The 16,352-nt window shown below is 50.2% G+C and overlaps 1 protein-coding gene across 14 annotated transcripts in view; it reads left to right on the top strand.

Moving 5' to 3' along the window:
- The window catches only part of AGAP1 (ArfGAP with GTPase domain, ankyrin repeat and PH domain 1), a 517,580-nt gene that overhangs the window by 428,318 nt on the left and 72,910 nt on the right, over window positions 1-16,352 (top strand). Inside the window, exon 14 of one of the 14 annotated variants that reach the window (XM_064587292.1) lies at window positions 1,818-4,976. The exons of the other annotated variants lie outside the window; for them this stretch is intronic. Coding sequence (XP_064443362.1) covers window positions 1,818-1,825 — 8 coding nt within the window. The 3' untranslated portion in view covers window positions 1,826-4,976. Of the gene's footprint in view, window positions 1-1,817; window positions 4,977-16,352 lie in introns of those variants that run through there. 14 annotated transcript variants of the gene reach the window in all.

The following is a 16,352-nucleotide window of genomic DNA, read 5'->3' on the forward strand; positions in this document are numbered from 1 at the left end:
TTGAGGAACAGTCACACGCAATATCATTTTTTGTCGTATTTTTAAGGGTGTTAAATATATTCGTTCACTATTTAGTGTTAGTTTTTCGACTTAGGCTGCATATCATTTCTTTTCCCCGTGTCCTTTTCAAATATGTTTTTCTTTTGTGTGTGTGTATGCATTTGTCACAACAAATTTGTTGATTGACTTCCGGCCTTTAAGAAAAAAAAAAAAGGTGACGTCTGGTTTTCCATGTGGTCGTATACAAAGTTGGGGGACAGTGAGGAAACAGTTCCCTGGGACTTGCTGACAGCCCTTCCTGGAGACAGTAGTGGGCTGTAGCCCACGACAGCTGTGACGATGTGCAGAAGTGGGAGCTTCTCACCTTGACCAAGCAGGTAATCTGCGGCGTCTGCCCTGCCCAGCTCCCCTGGCTGGGGACCGACAGCGGTGTGTGCTCCTCGCTGGGGTCCGTCAATACAGATAAGGCTGCATGTCAGGGCCCCTCAGTCGACTGCCAACAGCTACTGAAGGCAGTCCCAGGGATATTGGAGCAAATAATGACCACAGAGCCAATCCTCCCTCCCATTTTCTCTCATTTCCATTCAGCGTTGAGTTACGTCTGTGAATCTTCAATTTAGTGACATGATCATTCTTTATTTACTTTGGGTTTAAGATAATTCTGTATGCACGCAATCTCATTTCATACCACTTTTAGTCGAGTATTCCTGAATCCGTATAATTACAGAAACTATCAAAATGCCTTTCTGACCTCGTCTTTTGCTATGTGATCTCATCACATGTCCTCTGTCTGTAAAATGATCCTCTATGAAAATTCACACCCTGAACATTCCAAGGTTCGTGTCACCTGAGGCCTTGAGTGTTCCGCTAAACATACCCATCCCCAGACGGAGTATTTTTTTTAAGCGGTCCATTTGTGTAATGTATTCAGAGGTGCCCCCAAAACACCAAAAGTACAGTTGACTCCCGAGATCCCTGGAGAGAGAGTTGGAACCTGAGTTTCGGGCGTTAGGGGAGGGCACACACCGTGAGCCAGGTGCCGTGCGAGGAGTGTGTCTACTCCTCTGAGCAGTCCTCAGCATGACCCAGGACAGGGGCACCCACACCTCCCTTTCCAGATCCAAGGAGTGCAGCTCAGGTGTTACGGGGTGTTGCCTGGAAGCTCAGGTTGACGGGAGACGGGCAGGATCAGGATCAGGATTTGGACCTGGTGATCTCACTCCAAAGCCCTTTTTCTCCTGTGTCTACTCTTTCCCGATCCCTGGCCTACATTATTTCAGCAAATCCACACAGTACCCTGCTGGTAGGTATCCTGTTGGAGATGGGAAATTGGGGTTCGGGAGGCAGAACGCATGCCCAGATAGCTCAACTCCAGGACCTGCTCCTGGATCCTCATGGAAAGGGTCAATGGATAGTTGTTGGGAGCGGATAAGACAAATTATCCAGAGGGACACCTAGGTGGCTTAGTCGGTTAAGTGTCTGCCTTTGGCTCAGGTCATGATCCCAGGGTCCTGGGATCGAGTCCCGCATCAGGCTCTCTGCTCCGCGGGGAGCCTGCTTCTCCTTCTGCCTCTGTCTCTCATGAATAAATAAATAAAATCTTTAAAAAAAAAAAAAAGACAAATTATCCAGAACTAATGACGGAAACACACAAGATTAGAAAACAAACAAAAATATGCTCTCTTCCACTTTTTTCAGTCCATCAGGGTTAGTTATCTCGGAAACCCAAGATGGAAACCTGATTTTTATGTATATGTCTGATATTGGACTATTTTTTACATCACTGTTACTTTATAAAAATTCTACTCTTTGCCAAGGTTGGTGAAATTTAAGTTTCTTCAACAAGAACGAACTTTCATTCTGCCACCTCAGAGGTTTTGAAATGGGACGGAAGATCTGTTGATGATGGGATTCTCCAGTCCGTCGCTGCCTCCGAGCCCAAGGGAGAACGACCGCCACGTCAGTCGGCTGAGGCCAGACTTGTAGATGTTCAGGTCCATGGTCAGCGTCTTTCCAAGGAAGAACAGAGGGCTGAGCAGAAGGTGGACGCTGTGTCAGGAGACGTGGAAGGAGGGAAGGAAGGCCTGTCAGATTGTGTGTAAGCAGCCCCAGAGCGGGGCCACACAGAATGCCTGCGCTGTCTTTCCCCGCACACCCGGAGACAGGTGGGATTATCATCCCCTGCGAGACGGGGGACCAGAGGGACTCTTCCAGGACATGCGGTAAAGCATAAATGGGTAAAGGAGAGATGTGTTGGAGAACAAGGGGTGTTTCTTGGGGTGCCAGGCCCACCCACATTTTGTGAGCTGAACAAGCCACTTTGTACTATAGGTGATGCTCACGCCCAGGACCCAGCCAGGTTCAGTATTAGCCTGAGTCCCCGTTCAACCCTGTCTCAAGTTGCAGTTCTGTGGATCTGGGACTTGCCCCAGAGACGGGCCTGTGAAACCTGTTTGCATGGCCTCCCTGCACCACAGTGGGCCAAACGGAGGCATCCCCGGCACTGTGGTCACAAACAGGCCCCACGTAGAGAAACACAAGCCTTTTGGAGAGTACCAGCCAGCTCGCCTGCTTGCCTTGGACCTCCATCTGTGTCCCTCCTGCCCTGGATGAGCAGGACAGTCCCTGTCCACCACCCGGTGCTCCCGGTTGTGGTGCTGAGACATCCATCTCCTTCAGGTCGAGGCAAACAGATGACAAGCGCATGCTTACGCACTCACACCCAACACAGTGACGAGCTTGCCGGGGTCTCGGGTCCCTGCCCTGCATGGGTCTGGGGCAGAGGGAGAGGGGATGGGCTTGCAGTCAGGCCAGGGATGTTGGACGAAGACCCTAGCACAGAGTGAGGGAAGATACGTTCCAGAGGAGGCCCGGGGTGCCCTGCGGGTTAGTGGAGAGCAAAGCTCCATGCGATGGAGGGGGTCGGGAAAGGCTTCGTGGTCTCCGGGACTCAACAGGAGCCACAATGGACTGCAGCACTGAACACTTTGCTGGCATCCTGCATCCCAGCAACCCTGGGGCGGGGGGGTGGGGGGGCGTATCCTCCACGTTTTACAAAAGGAGAAACTGAGGCATGGGGAAGGGCAGTCCCGTGCCCCCAGAAAGCACCCTGACAGGTGGACCCTGCACTGGGCCTGAACCCCGGACGGGGGCTCCGTAACAAGCGTAGAGCACACAGAGGCTCGAGCAGAGAGGTGTAGACATGTAGACGCCCTGCTCGGGCCGCGACCTCCGTGGACAGCCCTCACCACAGGGAGGGAAACGAGGCTGCTGTGCTGTAGCTGGTGTGATCTCTTGTTGTGTTCTTCTGTGATCTCTGGGTCCAGCCCCAACCCCCGGACGCCATTGTCTGAGGCTGCCTTCAGCACTCAGACACAGGGCTCTCGGCTCTAAGTCACTTCGGATACTTGCGGTCCCACAGCGATTCTCGATGAGAAAGTCTGCAGACCCTGTGTTTGTGAGTGGCAGTGTGGACAGTGCTTCTGAGCCCCAACTCGTGAGCCAGATGGTCTGGGTCCAGTTCCGGAGTCTCCACGGCACCTCGGCCCCCTGTCTGCAGGCCGGGGAGACGGTGCGTTAACATACCCGGAGGCAGGTCGCTCAGCATCCACACCGGACACTGCCAGTCCCTGCCTCGTGTCAGGAGCGCCACGGATCCTGTCATCAAGGAAAACTCAGGGCTTGAGAAACACGGACGTGGCGAGGAGCAGAGGTTCAGCAAGAGATGTTTCCCTGAAAGTGCAAGAGGGGATTTGAAATCAAACCTCCTTTTTTCCAGACTTTGAAAGCTACCTCTCCCCACTCCGTTCACTGTCATCCTCAAAGGAGTCACCAAATATAGACATTTGGCTCTGGGAACAGACACGCCTGAGCCGATCCCAGTTCTGCCAGTTCCCAGCTGTGTGGGTTCCGATGCCCTGCTGGGTCTCTCCTCCCCCTGCCTCGTTTTCTTCCCCCAGAATGAAGACAATGAAACCTACCTCGAAGGATGATGGGAGAGAAAGCGAACGGACACGCACAAAGCCCTGACCTCAGAGCTGGGCCCATGGTCGGGGTGACCACAGGGCTCACTGTGAAATTGTTAGAAAGACTTATTTAATAGGAAAATAACTCCCAAGAACAGTCTGCGGAGAGTATCCATGGCACCATTTTCTAGCCGGTTGAGTTAGTATTAGTTGAGGGCAGGATCAGCCAAAGCACGCACTGGTCAGTGATGAATGGCACAGATTAAGAACTTGTGCAGATAAATTAAGATTGGAGAGACCCTTTCAAGGGAAGTTAACTCCAGAATTGACTTTCTGGGGAGAGAAACTAGGTTGCTTGTCTTTCCAGCCCTCAACTTTTCAAAGGGTGACCTAGACACTCGACCAGCCCCGTGAGGAGCAGTAGCTGGGGGCATCCCCGGGTCCAGCGCAGGGCCCGCCCGGGCATGGCAGAGCCCGCACACTCCATCCACCAGATCGGGGACCCTGGAAAGCAATGAACGCAAGTTAGAATGAGTAACAAATGGTAAACGCGCAGAGCACTGCTTAGGAACCAGATGAATCACAACGGATGCCTCTGGGTTTCTTTTCTCTTTCTAAACCAAGAGCTTGGGCCTCAGGCTTTCCTGGGTGCCTGGGCCATGAGCAGGTGCCAGGAAGATGCTCGCACATCCGTCTTCTCCATCCTCAAGTGTTTGCAGTTTGGGATCTGACCATTTACTTTTCAGGAGCTTTGTCTTAGGTACTCTCCCTAATTTAAGAAATGCCTGGCACCCCATGGCTCTGGAAGCCAAAGCTAATAGAATGGGGTTTTGTGGTGCCCGGCTCTCTCTAATGTAATCTTCCCGCGGCAGTAGCGATAAACATCCCTAACTTTGTGACCTCCCTCCGGGACTCGCTTCTTCACAGAATTAATTCTGCTCATGTCCTAAACTAAGCCACAGAACAATACCTCTGTTGGACTCTGGGCTAAACAAAGATATTTACCGAATTCAGAGCTTGCAAAAATATTTACCTGAGAACCACAAACTGCATGTGTTTATAATGACCAGAAATAATGGTGAGGTTTTTTTTTTGTTTTGTTCTGTTTTTTTCCTTTCTGCTTAAAATTGACTTCTGGAGCAGGAGGGAGTGTTTTTATATGTATTATTTAGTGGCCATGGGTCTTGGTTCTGCACAAGCCTGGACCATATTCTTCAGGCTTTCCTTCACATTTATTGCGTCCTACAAAAATGGGAGAAATATTGAAGATAAATAAAAACTGACTTTTTATATTATGGTGGGTTTGGCTGAAACCTTAAACGTGTGGTTTTCGTAATGGAGTAAAATATCTAGATCACATGCCTATGTAATACATGCTTTGGAAGCAGAAATATCTTAGTATTTTACAAAATGCATGGCTCAAAAAATTAGTATAAAAGCCTGGGGCTGCACACAACATAACCTCGAGTAATCTCACAGTGCGCAGATTATGGTAGACCCGGAGACGGGCAGAAAGGCAAATGCATCCCCTCCCGGTTTCCAACTTTGGCCAACTGACAGTGGCTGTGTGGAGAGTTGCGTTAGGAAGGATTCTGAGGCTGCGTCAGGCTCTTCGGGATCCGTTATGGATGTCTTTCCTGGCAAAAGAAAGGGAGGGACAGCACACCTCTGTCATCCTGGTCCAGCCTCGTGCCTCCCTCACACTTGAAGCTGAGATCAAAGGGTGGGATGGGCAGCTGGTGGCTCCCAGTCGGCAGGTGGCAGGGCAGGAAGGGCAGGAGAGGGAAGCACATTCCTGAAGAGGACCCCAAAATCGGAAGGATGTGAAGAAAAGACGACGTGGCATTTCAGGCAAAAACTGGGAGAAACCCACTGCTACACTCACTTGATAATGAAGAAAAAAACGACTGGGCCAAACGTTGAAGTCACTATTAACCTGTTAATCCGGGTACTGTGGTATATCCTAAAACGAAAGCCCTGATTCTTTACCAGCGGAGGTCTGGAGTGGAGAAGACAGCTGCTTCCCTGCCAAGTCGTGGCTCTTTCACTGTCGGAACACTCTTCAACGGTGAGCACCTGGGAACCCTCGGGCCCCGTGGGTCCTGGACCCCTCCCTCGGCCGCCGCTTCGAGGGCACATGTCTCCCTTCCGTGCAGAACGTCTCACTGCTGCACAGCTGAGAGGACACATTCTCATCCCATGTTTGTCGTGAACTGTGCCCGGAAGGACGCTCGGCCTCATGGATAGCGCTGAGCACGGGGGGACTGGGTTCCAGGTTAGTGGAGGCCCCCACGAGAACAAACTCCGATTCCCCGTCCTGCCAGCGAAGACAGCTACGGACATGCTGAGTCCTTCCAAACCCAGAAGAGGTATCCTTGCTCATGTCACCCCTGCCTCTCCCAGCTTCGAGCCATCGTGCATCCCCTGGGCACAGGGGTCCGGATCGCCTGGGCCTTGGCAAGAGCACAGTGCGGTTGCTCTGTTCCCCAGATCCAGCCCTGGAGACATGCACGCATCTGTCCTGGCTCTTTTCCCCTTCCACCTGCTTGCCCAAAACGCGCCCCTGGTCCAAGCCATCTCCTGTTGCAAACAGCTTCCAAATGTAGAACAGTTGCAGCCGCTTTGAGTCCGTTAACCCTTTGTCTGCTAAGACCCCGCAAAAATAATTGATGACTGATTGGCCCATTAACCTTTAAAAAAAAAAAAGTTTGACAGCCCAGACTTGGGTAATGAGGAGGGATTCCTCGTGAAATCAGTCTGATGGCTGAGTTGCTTGCCCCTAAGGAGGCAAAATTAGCCCCATGGGGCCTCGTCTGCATAGAAACTGGACGCAATTAGTGTAATATCCGGTGTTATTAATGTCGTTTGGAATAATTGGGCAGGTTGATTTCGACAGGTTCATGGCGCTAAAATACTATTATAGTGGACCTCTCCGCAGCTAACTGTTAAACACGGAAAACTGTTCAAATCCCTGCGAGCCCAATCACAAAACTTTATTCAACAGCTCAGCCCTGGAATGTCACGCCGTGCGACAATGCAGTTCTTCATCCCGAGCTGCGGGTGCGTGGCGCCTCTGATTTCCCAGCCCAGGGGCCGCAGACCGAAGGCTGCCGGTGACGTGTGCGTCCGAAACGAGGGAGCCCACTCGTGACGTCCATGCCAGCAGGCCTTCTGACAACCTGAGTTCTATTTCTACAGGATGAGTTAAATATAAGCCGCTGTAATTGTCGTGAAGAGTCGGTTTGTATTAGTGAAAGGAAGCCACTTGAAAGGAAAAAGAGCAAGTGTACGTTCATGGGGTCCACGTGCCCGCTCTTCACATTTTAAATGAGGGTGGCAGTGAAGAGTAATGTTCGGTCTCTTTCTGACTGATTGGCCTCCCACTGCCAATTATTGTTTTTGTCATTTTTTTATCTAGTTGCCTGTAACTAAAATATCACCGTGCCCCTTCATTATGGGATGGAATCCTGCTGGTCCATTGGTGATTTGAATAAGGCCATATCGTTGGATCCAAATTCATTTCAGGACATGAGGAGGAACGTATTCGTGGACGTCCGTACAGAAGAAGGGGAAATATTTGGGTCCAGAAATCTAGAAAGCTCTTTATTTAATGGGTGTAAACGGTCACTGCTATAAGCAAGGATTAAGTCTAGAGATTTACTAGGTGTTGACCCTAGTAGGAGGGCCAGTTAGCGGATTGGTGTCTTCCACCAGAGCGAGGTCTTCTGTCCCCAGGATGAGTCAGGACTGGGTTTGGAAACAGGTGGCTACAGCTGGCTAGAGGGACCCCTGCACCCAGGAGCCTGGAGGGCATCAGGCACCCGTCCTACTCCGCCTCCGTCCCCAGCTTTTCCTTGGCGTGGTGGGGGCAAGGTGCCCGCACCTGTGGGACACATCTAGACAGGTCCCCGGTAAGAGAGGAAGGAGCTCTGCGGCCCCTGCCCGGGTATGAAAACCAGAGACGGAAACCCTCACGCATGCCCCCCCCCCCACTAGAACAGAGCACAACCGCCAAGACTGTCACATGCTCCGATGGTCCTGGTGTATGTGGGACTGTCCTTCCTCCCGGCACTGACCCATCACTGAAGATGGCAGCTGGACCGTCCCTGGCCTGTGACTGCCACATCCAGGGCATCCTGTCACAGGAGCTGTGACAACAGCAGGGCAGATGCATGTCGTCCCATCCCCTGGCATTCTCCAGACGTGACCAGCTTAAAAGAATGGATCCTCGTGACAAACTGGGTAGAGGTTTCTGGGAAATTCCTTTTAAAAGACCCCCCGCCTTGCTCGTCTGACACAGGTAGCAAGGAAAAGTAGCAGAAGGGGTGCTAGGAAGAGGGGAGACCCTTCCAGCTCCCACTGGACACCCCCTGAGAGAGTTCCTTTTCCTTTAAAAGTTTGTTTTCAAGAAACAAAGAAAGAGCACTTCCGGCCGCTTTAAAGAGAGAAGAGTAATTAAAGGTAATGAGATGATGCCAATAGGGTCTCAGTATCTGTCCTGACACAGAATCAGAGCCTGACCACACTGCATTTTATATTTATTACTCCATGCAGTAGATTCTTTGCAAAGAAACAAAGTATCCCTTCATGGAAATTACACGGCACATGACTAAAAATGCAATTGCTCTGTAATCCTTGTTCTTATTTTGTTTTAATCTTGGGAGGCAGGGAAAAGTCATATGGCAGATATAATTCAGTTCTGAAATTCTGTGTCTCTGAGTGTTAAAGTATTACCCCCTCCCTTCAAAAAATAAAGCCACGTAAAGACAGTATTATCTGGGGAAGCACGTGAGGCTGTAAGCATCAGCTGGACCCCCTGTGAAGACCGCAAGTAGACCCCGTGCACGGGTCTCAACCCCTGATTTGGCAGCGAGGCATCCCAGCTGCCCAGCTCCTTATAAAGACGACTGGGGTCCCAAATCCAAAAGAAGGCTCGGAGTGGCACCCCCAGTGGAGGTGCCTCTTTTCTGGGACAGCACGGGAGTTCCGTCTGCCTTCTCCACGTGAGCCGGACCCCTCTCCTCCACATAGCCCAGAGGTTTATGTTCGCTGTTCAGCAAGGAGCCCCATCAGTGTGGCCCACCTGGCAGATGCCAGCCCAGCGCCAAAGGCACCATCATCTCCATTTGGAGGCCATTCTGGAGCCTATGTGGGCAAGACTAGAGGGCCCATCTTCTGCCACATCTAGGCCCAGCGGTTGAGCTAAAAGAGAAAACTTGCCCAAAGAAGTCTTTGTCAGTGTTTGACTGCATATCGAGCTATGGCTCGGAGTGAGTCGTGTGGGAGGCCAGTCCTGGGGCTCCCACCTGCCCTGTGACTCCCGGGGCTTCTGTCCGTGCTTCCAGACACTTTAGAAACAGCACGCCCACAGATGTCACAGTGACCACACTTACTGTGACACCACACTTCGTCCTCATTTGTGGCTTCATTATTTCTGTAATTGTGTGCCTTCCCGGGCTGGCAGTCACCCCACCGGCCTTCCCGTGGACAAAGCACAGAATCTCCGATGAATTGGAGTTTTGAGTGTTGGCACCGTTGGTTCTTCATTGGGTCATGAAACTTACTTGTGCTTTCCAGGGTTGTTGGGGCTACCCCTCGACCTCACCTTGCCAGCCCCACACCTCTGCTCGAGAGCCCGTGTCCACCAGGCTGGGTCACAGGATGTCTTGCATCCATTTGCTCTTTGCTTTGCTGAACCTTATTGGTGTTTCATTACAATTAGCACGCCCAGCCAGGGTCTCAGCTTCCAGGAGAGAGGCCTGAAGCCCTGTGGCCGCTTGCACACTCTGCTTCATCCATCACCTCGAAACTCAGGGTAGGGTCTGCTCTTTAACACCTGTTATGAGTGACTACAGATTCCAGTGATCCTTTATATTGTTACTTTAACAATGAAGTTAACTGGGCTTATTCATGGTTCTTTGTATCCTTCCCTATCTCACAGATGGAAAGAAATATATTTGTAAACAGATATATTTATATGATTTGTTTTATTCTAGTGTACAGAAATGCAACTAACATTTCTTTATATTGGTCTTATATACTGTCAGTTTACTAATTGTTGTTCTTATTTCTCATATATCTAAATTACTTGTGGTTTCCTATGTAAACAGTCCTGCAATCCATGAAATTTTTTCTTTCTAGAGTTTAGATCTTCTATTTTTCTGTTTCATCTTATTGCATTGGCCAGCAGGGTTGAACAAAGGTTGTTACAGTGAGCATCTTTGCCTTGAGCACCCTTGAACTGATATGAAGTGATTGCTTCTAACAGTTCATCATTAAGAATAGTGATGCTGGGGCGCCTGGGTGGCTCAGCCGTTAAGCGTCTGCCTTCAGCTCAGGTCATGATTCCAGGGTCCTGGGATCGAGCCCCGCATCGGGCTCCCTGCTCTGCGGGAAGCCTGCTTCTCCCTCTACCACTCCCCCTGCTTGTGTTCCCTCTCTCGCTGTGTCTCTCTCTGTCAAATAAATAAAATCTTTAAAAAAAAAAAAAAAGAATAGTGATGCTATGGTGTTCGATAGGTACTCTTTGTCCAATGTAAGGGGGGTTCCCTTCTAGTTTGATAAAAGATTTCAGTCATATTTCTTTTTATTTTTTAATAATTTTTTAAATTTTAATAATTTTTTATTACGTTAGTCACCATACAGTATTTATTTTTCTTATTTAGCTGTTTCCCCCTTCTGATTTGGAAGGTGCACCTTCTACTTCTTTTCTTGTAGAGATTGACCCTGATACTCTATCATGTGTGCCTAATGTTCGTCCTCCACCCCTTGCAGAGGAGTACGCCACCCGAGAACACATTGGTTCCAATGTCCTCACCCCACCAGCCTGTCTCTGGTACTTTCAAATGAGACTTTATTCTCAGAAGTAGTATTTGACATAATTTTCGCTTAGATGCATCTACATCTCTATCTGTTCACCTGTTCACCAATCCTTCCCCAGCTCTGACCTTGTTTTCTGGATGCTTTTGAAGCATATTTGTTAGTAACTCCTTTAGCAAGGGTCTGTTGGTAATAGACTCTTCCCATTGTTGTGTTTTTTTTCTTTTTTTTCTTTTTTTTTTTTTTTAAGATTTTATTTATTTATTCGACAGAGAGAGACACAGCGAGAGAGGGAACACAAGCAGGGGGAGTGGGAGGGGGAGAAGCAGGTTTCCTGCAGAGCAGGGAGCCCGATGTGGGACTCGATCCCAGGACTCTGGGATCATGACCTGAGCCGAAGGCAGACGCTTAACGACTGAGCCACCCAGGCGCCCTTTTTTTTATTTTTCTACATAAAATATATTCCACTCTTTCTTCAAAGAAGGTTTTCCTGGGTTCCACATCTAGACTGACTTTATTTTCTCCCAAGACTCGAGGATATTATCCCTCTGTCTTACAGTTTCGATTGTTGCTCTTGAGATATCTGTCATCCATATGGCTGCCATTTTTTTTAAGAGCAATCTGCCTTTTCTTGCTTTGTGTTATTAAGGGCCTTTTCTTGTCTTTGGTTTTCCACAGTTTTATAAGCTTCTGATGTGGTTTTCATGGCTGTGATCCATCCTGGTAGGTGCTGTTTCCCGTGTCTAGAGCCCTGTATCATTCACAGTCCTGTGAGGCTCCCACCATTTGCCCGGTGGTCTGGCGTGCGTCACACCTTCCACATACCCCGTCATCTCTGTTCCACAATGTCCTCACTCCTTCCTCTGTTCAGTCTCTCCAGGTCTGTCCTCTGGCTCTTCACTCCCCCACCCCATCCCCTCACAGCTCTTCCTTCACCCCGGGGAGGGGGGGGGGGGGGGGAGTCAGGGCTTGTTTTGTTAACCGCTATCATTTGAATTTCCAAAAGAGCTACCCTTTTTTCTGATCTGCCTGATCAATTTTCATGGTTTCCTTTTGCTTGAAAATTTAGGATTCCATTTTTTGTGTTTCTTTATACATTTCACGCATAGTTACTTTAAATTCTGTATCCGTAATCCTTTGGATCTAAATTTACTGTCCTGTTTTCTGTGTGTTTAGTGTCTTGGTTTTGAGTTCACACGTGGTTGATCTTTGTGGAAAGCTTTCCTTGGGAGGAGATGCCAGGAGCCAAGGAGGCTATGCAAACCTGGGGCCCGTATCCCCTTCCCGTCCTGATTGCTGGGTGGAGGTCTCTCAAGTTTCTCTCTCCCACCTTATTATGACCTTATTTATTGTGCCACCAAAGGTTTTTTCCCCCTAGGGTGGCGTTCACTTGTAGGCATTTAGCACTCAGTGCTCTCTGTTCTGGCATCTTAATTCTTGGGGACTCGAGGAGGGAGGAGAGAGGGTAGGCTAGGGGCTGGGAGATTAGGCCATCAGTGCGATGACAAGTACGTTTTGTGGAGAAGCCCTGCACACGTCTGTCCTCCATACTGCAGGGCAGTATGGTTGGAAGAGGCCATGGAAGCCACACCCAGGCCTGTGCTCCCCTAGGAGGAGCATGGCACACAGTTGTTACACGGAAAACTCTGAGGGACCCTGCCGGCTGAGCCAGAGCCAGGGAAACAGTTAACTGAGGGCTGATCTGGGTGATTTTTGAAGGTTTATGACTAGAAATAGCATTGTAACCATTAAGAGAAATAGCGAAAACCAAAGAGGAGCATTTGGAGATTATAGCAGATCTATCTCATGCATATTAATTTGATGCGAGGACAAAATATTTAAAGAATATCTGTGGGCATTTTTTAAATCCCCCAAATGATTGGATCTGGGGGGTCAGAGCTAAAGATCTGAGAATTGTCCACGTATATCAGAAGTGACTGGGGCGCCTGGGTGGCTCAGTTGGTTAAGCGATTGCCTTCGGCTCAGGTCATGATCCTGGAGTCCCGGGATCGAGTCCCATATCGGGCTCCTTGCTCAGCAGGGGGTCTGCTTTTCCCTCTGACCCTCCCCCCTCTCATGTGCTCTCTCTCTCATTCTCTCTCTCAAATAAATAAATAAAATCTTTAAAAAAAAAAAAAAAAGAAGTGACTGTCTACGCTTTGGAAGGAAATGAACTCTCAGGAGCGGTGAGGGGGCGGGGAGGCCATGAACTAAACCGGGGTATATATTCACCGGTGGTCGGCAAAGGAGGGCCAGGAAGGAGAAGCAGCAGCTGTGATGTACAAGCTAGAAAGAGAACTCTGGCTGAGCATGGCAAAGTGATGGCAGGTGTGCCGAGTGCATCCCGGGTTCCCCTAGGGCAGATACTGCTAGCTGAGTGGAGCACTCGTTCTCCAAGAGCCTGCAGCCAGCCCTGGGACCCTTCACACCGATGCCGGGCAGCTGCTCAAAGCTCTCTTGTTACAAAACGTTGAGAACTGTCCTGCTTCCCTCCCACAGCGTCTCAGAGTAGGAAGGGCCTACGGGTCATCTCTGAGAAGCTGAATTTCCTCCAGGCTCCCTCTGAAGAGGACGCACTAGGGGGGATTCACTTCTCAAGGGTGTGGCGTCCCAGAGTTGGCTGTTGCATCCGCAGATAGTGCGCAAATACAGACAGGAATGTTGGGTGGCATAGAAGATGCTAGAAAAGGAAACTTGCGTCCAGTCCAAGTAGAGGGAGAAGACAAGTGGTGGGATTGACTTTGAAAGTGATGGAGAAGCCACAGAGGAGATGCTGTAGGGAGAGTCCCATTTGGAGATTTGCAAGAAATGAAGTCTGACGTTCCTGTCAACAGTTAACTGTATTTACTCCCATGAGTCGATTTTGCATACCTAGGTAAGTCCTGTTTACGTAATTAATAGGACGAAGCCAACTCTGCTCTCGCAGTTGAATTCGAAAGTCTGGTCTTTGCAGGAGCTCTTGCGAGTGTTTCAGTGGAGAACGCTCCGTAACAGCTACCGCATTGGAATGAAGCAAAAAATATCGGTGCCCCTGGGCCACAGACCCCCATCAGTATTCTCACTGCTTTGTGCCGAATCATCTGAGGGCATGTGTGCGCCGGTCCCCCCCAGACGATGTCTCCCGAGTGCTGGAACCCTTCCCCCCCGCCGCCGCTTGGGGCCTGGTAGCCACGTGCCTGAGACATCATCATTGGAAGGCAAGCTCAGTTCTTTCTCTTAGTTCCAGGGCATGTAGCTCGTGATTCTGGCTGGAAGGCTTTGTGGCAGGCCAGTTGTGCAGAAATTTAACTGGGAAGCTACTGGTTGTAAATTTTTTTTTCACTGAGAGGTCAAAAATTCTTGATCAGAAGGACTTTTGTTGTGCATTTGAATTTCACAGATTAAGACAAGTGTGAGCCTGTTCGGTAGATGTAATCAACAGTTGTCACGTTGCATCCACGAATTAGCAAGTTTTCCCGATGGCCTGACTGTGACTTATGTCCTTCTTTCTTATCTCGCCTACCAGTTCACTGGGTGGTTTTGCATAAAATACATGAAGTCAGGGTACTGTCTTACAAAATTCAGTGTAGAAGAGATTTGTAATTTATAGTGTTAGGACATTAAACCCCATGGATCGAGAAACTAGGCCTTTAAAAATCCACAGATGTGTCTCAGCCAATAATTGCAAGGTGTAATTGTGGGTCAGTCATGGGGAGACCTATTTGTAAGTCACAGCAAGGTTTTAAGGGTCTTTTTTTTTTTAAGATTTTTTTTAATGTTTTATTTATTTATTCATGAGAGTCAGAGAGAGAGAGAGAGGCAGAGGGAGAAGCAGACTTCCTGCCTAGCAGGGAACCCGATGCGGGATTCGATCCTAGAACCCTGGGATCATGACCTGAGCCGAAGGCAGACGCTTAACCATCTGAGCCACCCAGGCGCCCCATTTTTTAAGATTTTATTTATTCATTTAGAAAGAGGGAGAGGCAGAGAGAGAATCCCAAGCAGACTCCACACTGAGCCAGGAATCCGATGTGGGGCTCGATCCCAGGACCCCGAGATCATGACCCCCGCCCAGATCGAGAGTCGGACACTCAGCCAACTGAGCCACCCAGGCACCCCCTCAGTTTTTAAGTTGAAAATCCCAGCAAGGCCGTGGGTGTCCAAGGGCATCCCTGGATGGGGGGACAGACACCCCCCGGCCTTCCCCCCGCCCCGCCCTGTTCCACAGCAGGTGCACTGCTCTGCTTCGTGTAAACACATGGGTCATTTGTTCTCCTGCTCAAGAGCACAATAGATTGGGGTAGAATTTCCGATGCCCTCTCACGTCTGAACTCTTATCACCATCTCTCCAGAACTCGAGCCAAAGAGAGTCAGGGAGCGTGGAATGCACACATACATACCCTGCAAGCAAGCAGGAGACACCCCCCCACCCCGCCAGCTGAGGCTCCCGTGTCTCTCAATGCCTTCCGGGGACCCTGCCCTTGCTCTTCATGGGGCATCTCCTTCAGCCCCTTCCCCGAGCTCTGCCGGGTCTTCTCCACATGAAGCCCAGCTTGGCCCCTTTTGGGGTTCAGCCAGGGCCAGGCCTGACCCACACTCGGCAGCTGTGCCCCACAGTGCGCCCACATCACAGGAGATTTTAACAACTCCAGGATTGTCATAGACCTTTGAGAAGCCGATGGAAGCGCTGGACCCTCTTGTCAGACAAACGTCATTCACATTCCCTGAGACCGGGTGCATTAACAGAAGGCCTTCAGCAGTGGTTTGGCCAATGGACGTACCCACCTTCCCTCCTTCGGGTACTGTTCACAGCTCCCCAGGGGACTAAGTTCTAAAATAGTGATTTTACGTGGAGCACAATACCGTTATCATCAGAATGCGTAAAGATTTTATGTAAAAGTAGCGTGGTCCTATTTCTAAGGCAGTTGGTGCTCATTTAGGGAAGTGGTTCCCCAGAGCTGGCTGTGCATTAAGAAACTTCCCGTTCCTGGGATCAGGTGGGAGGGTCCATCAGCCACAGTGGCCGAGGCTGCTCCTCTCCTGAGACAGAGGGAAGCAGGGAAGGACATGATGCGCGGAACAGCCTCCTTGTCTCGGGGCTGAGGGGCTCCAGGGGGGCAGGGCTCTGAGCGAGCAGCCTCAAGAAGGGCGGGGCTGACCTGGACAGCAGGGAGCTGGGCGAAGGGCAGGGGCTGGAGGGCAGGGGCTGGGAGGGATGCTCGGGAGCCGAGAGTGTGGAAGATCGGGGCTTGGTGCGGTAGATGTGACCACATGCAGGTGACAGAGTGGTCACCTAGGCAGGGCTCCACTTGGCAGGTCATAGGTGGTTAATAGCTGCTCACGGGGCGATCGTAATGCAGCTGCGTCATGGCCCAGTGACTGGAAACTACGGCTCAAATGAGATGTGCCTAAAACTCCAGCTCGAGATTTCTCCGCGGTTATTGGTAACTGGTCATGCTGTTTATATATGGCGCCCCGTCCCTTTCATCTCCGAGGCAGGAGTGGGGCTAGACGAGAGCAGAGGGTCTCCCGTGGCCCAGGCCGTGTCAGCCTGAGCGGCACACATCACTGAGCGAGTGGATAACACTG

Source organism: Mirounga angustirostris, unplaced genomic scaffold, assembly GCF_029215605.1.
Source record: "Mirounga angustirostris isolate CCGP_5_RB_7025 unplaced genomic scaffold, mMirAng1.0.hap1 SCAF_3, whole genome shotgun sequence".
Lineage (NCBI taxonomy): Eukaryota > Metazoa > Chordata > Mammalia > Carnivora > Phocidae > Mirounga > Mirounga angustirostris.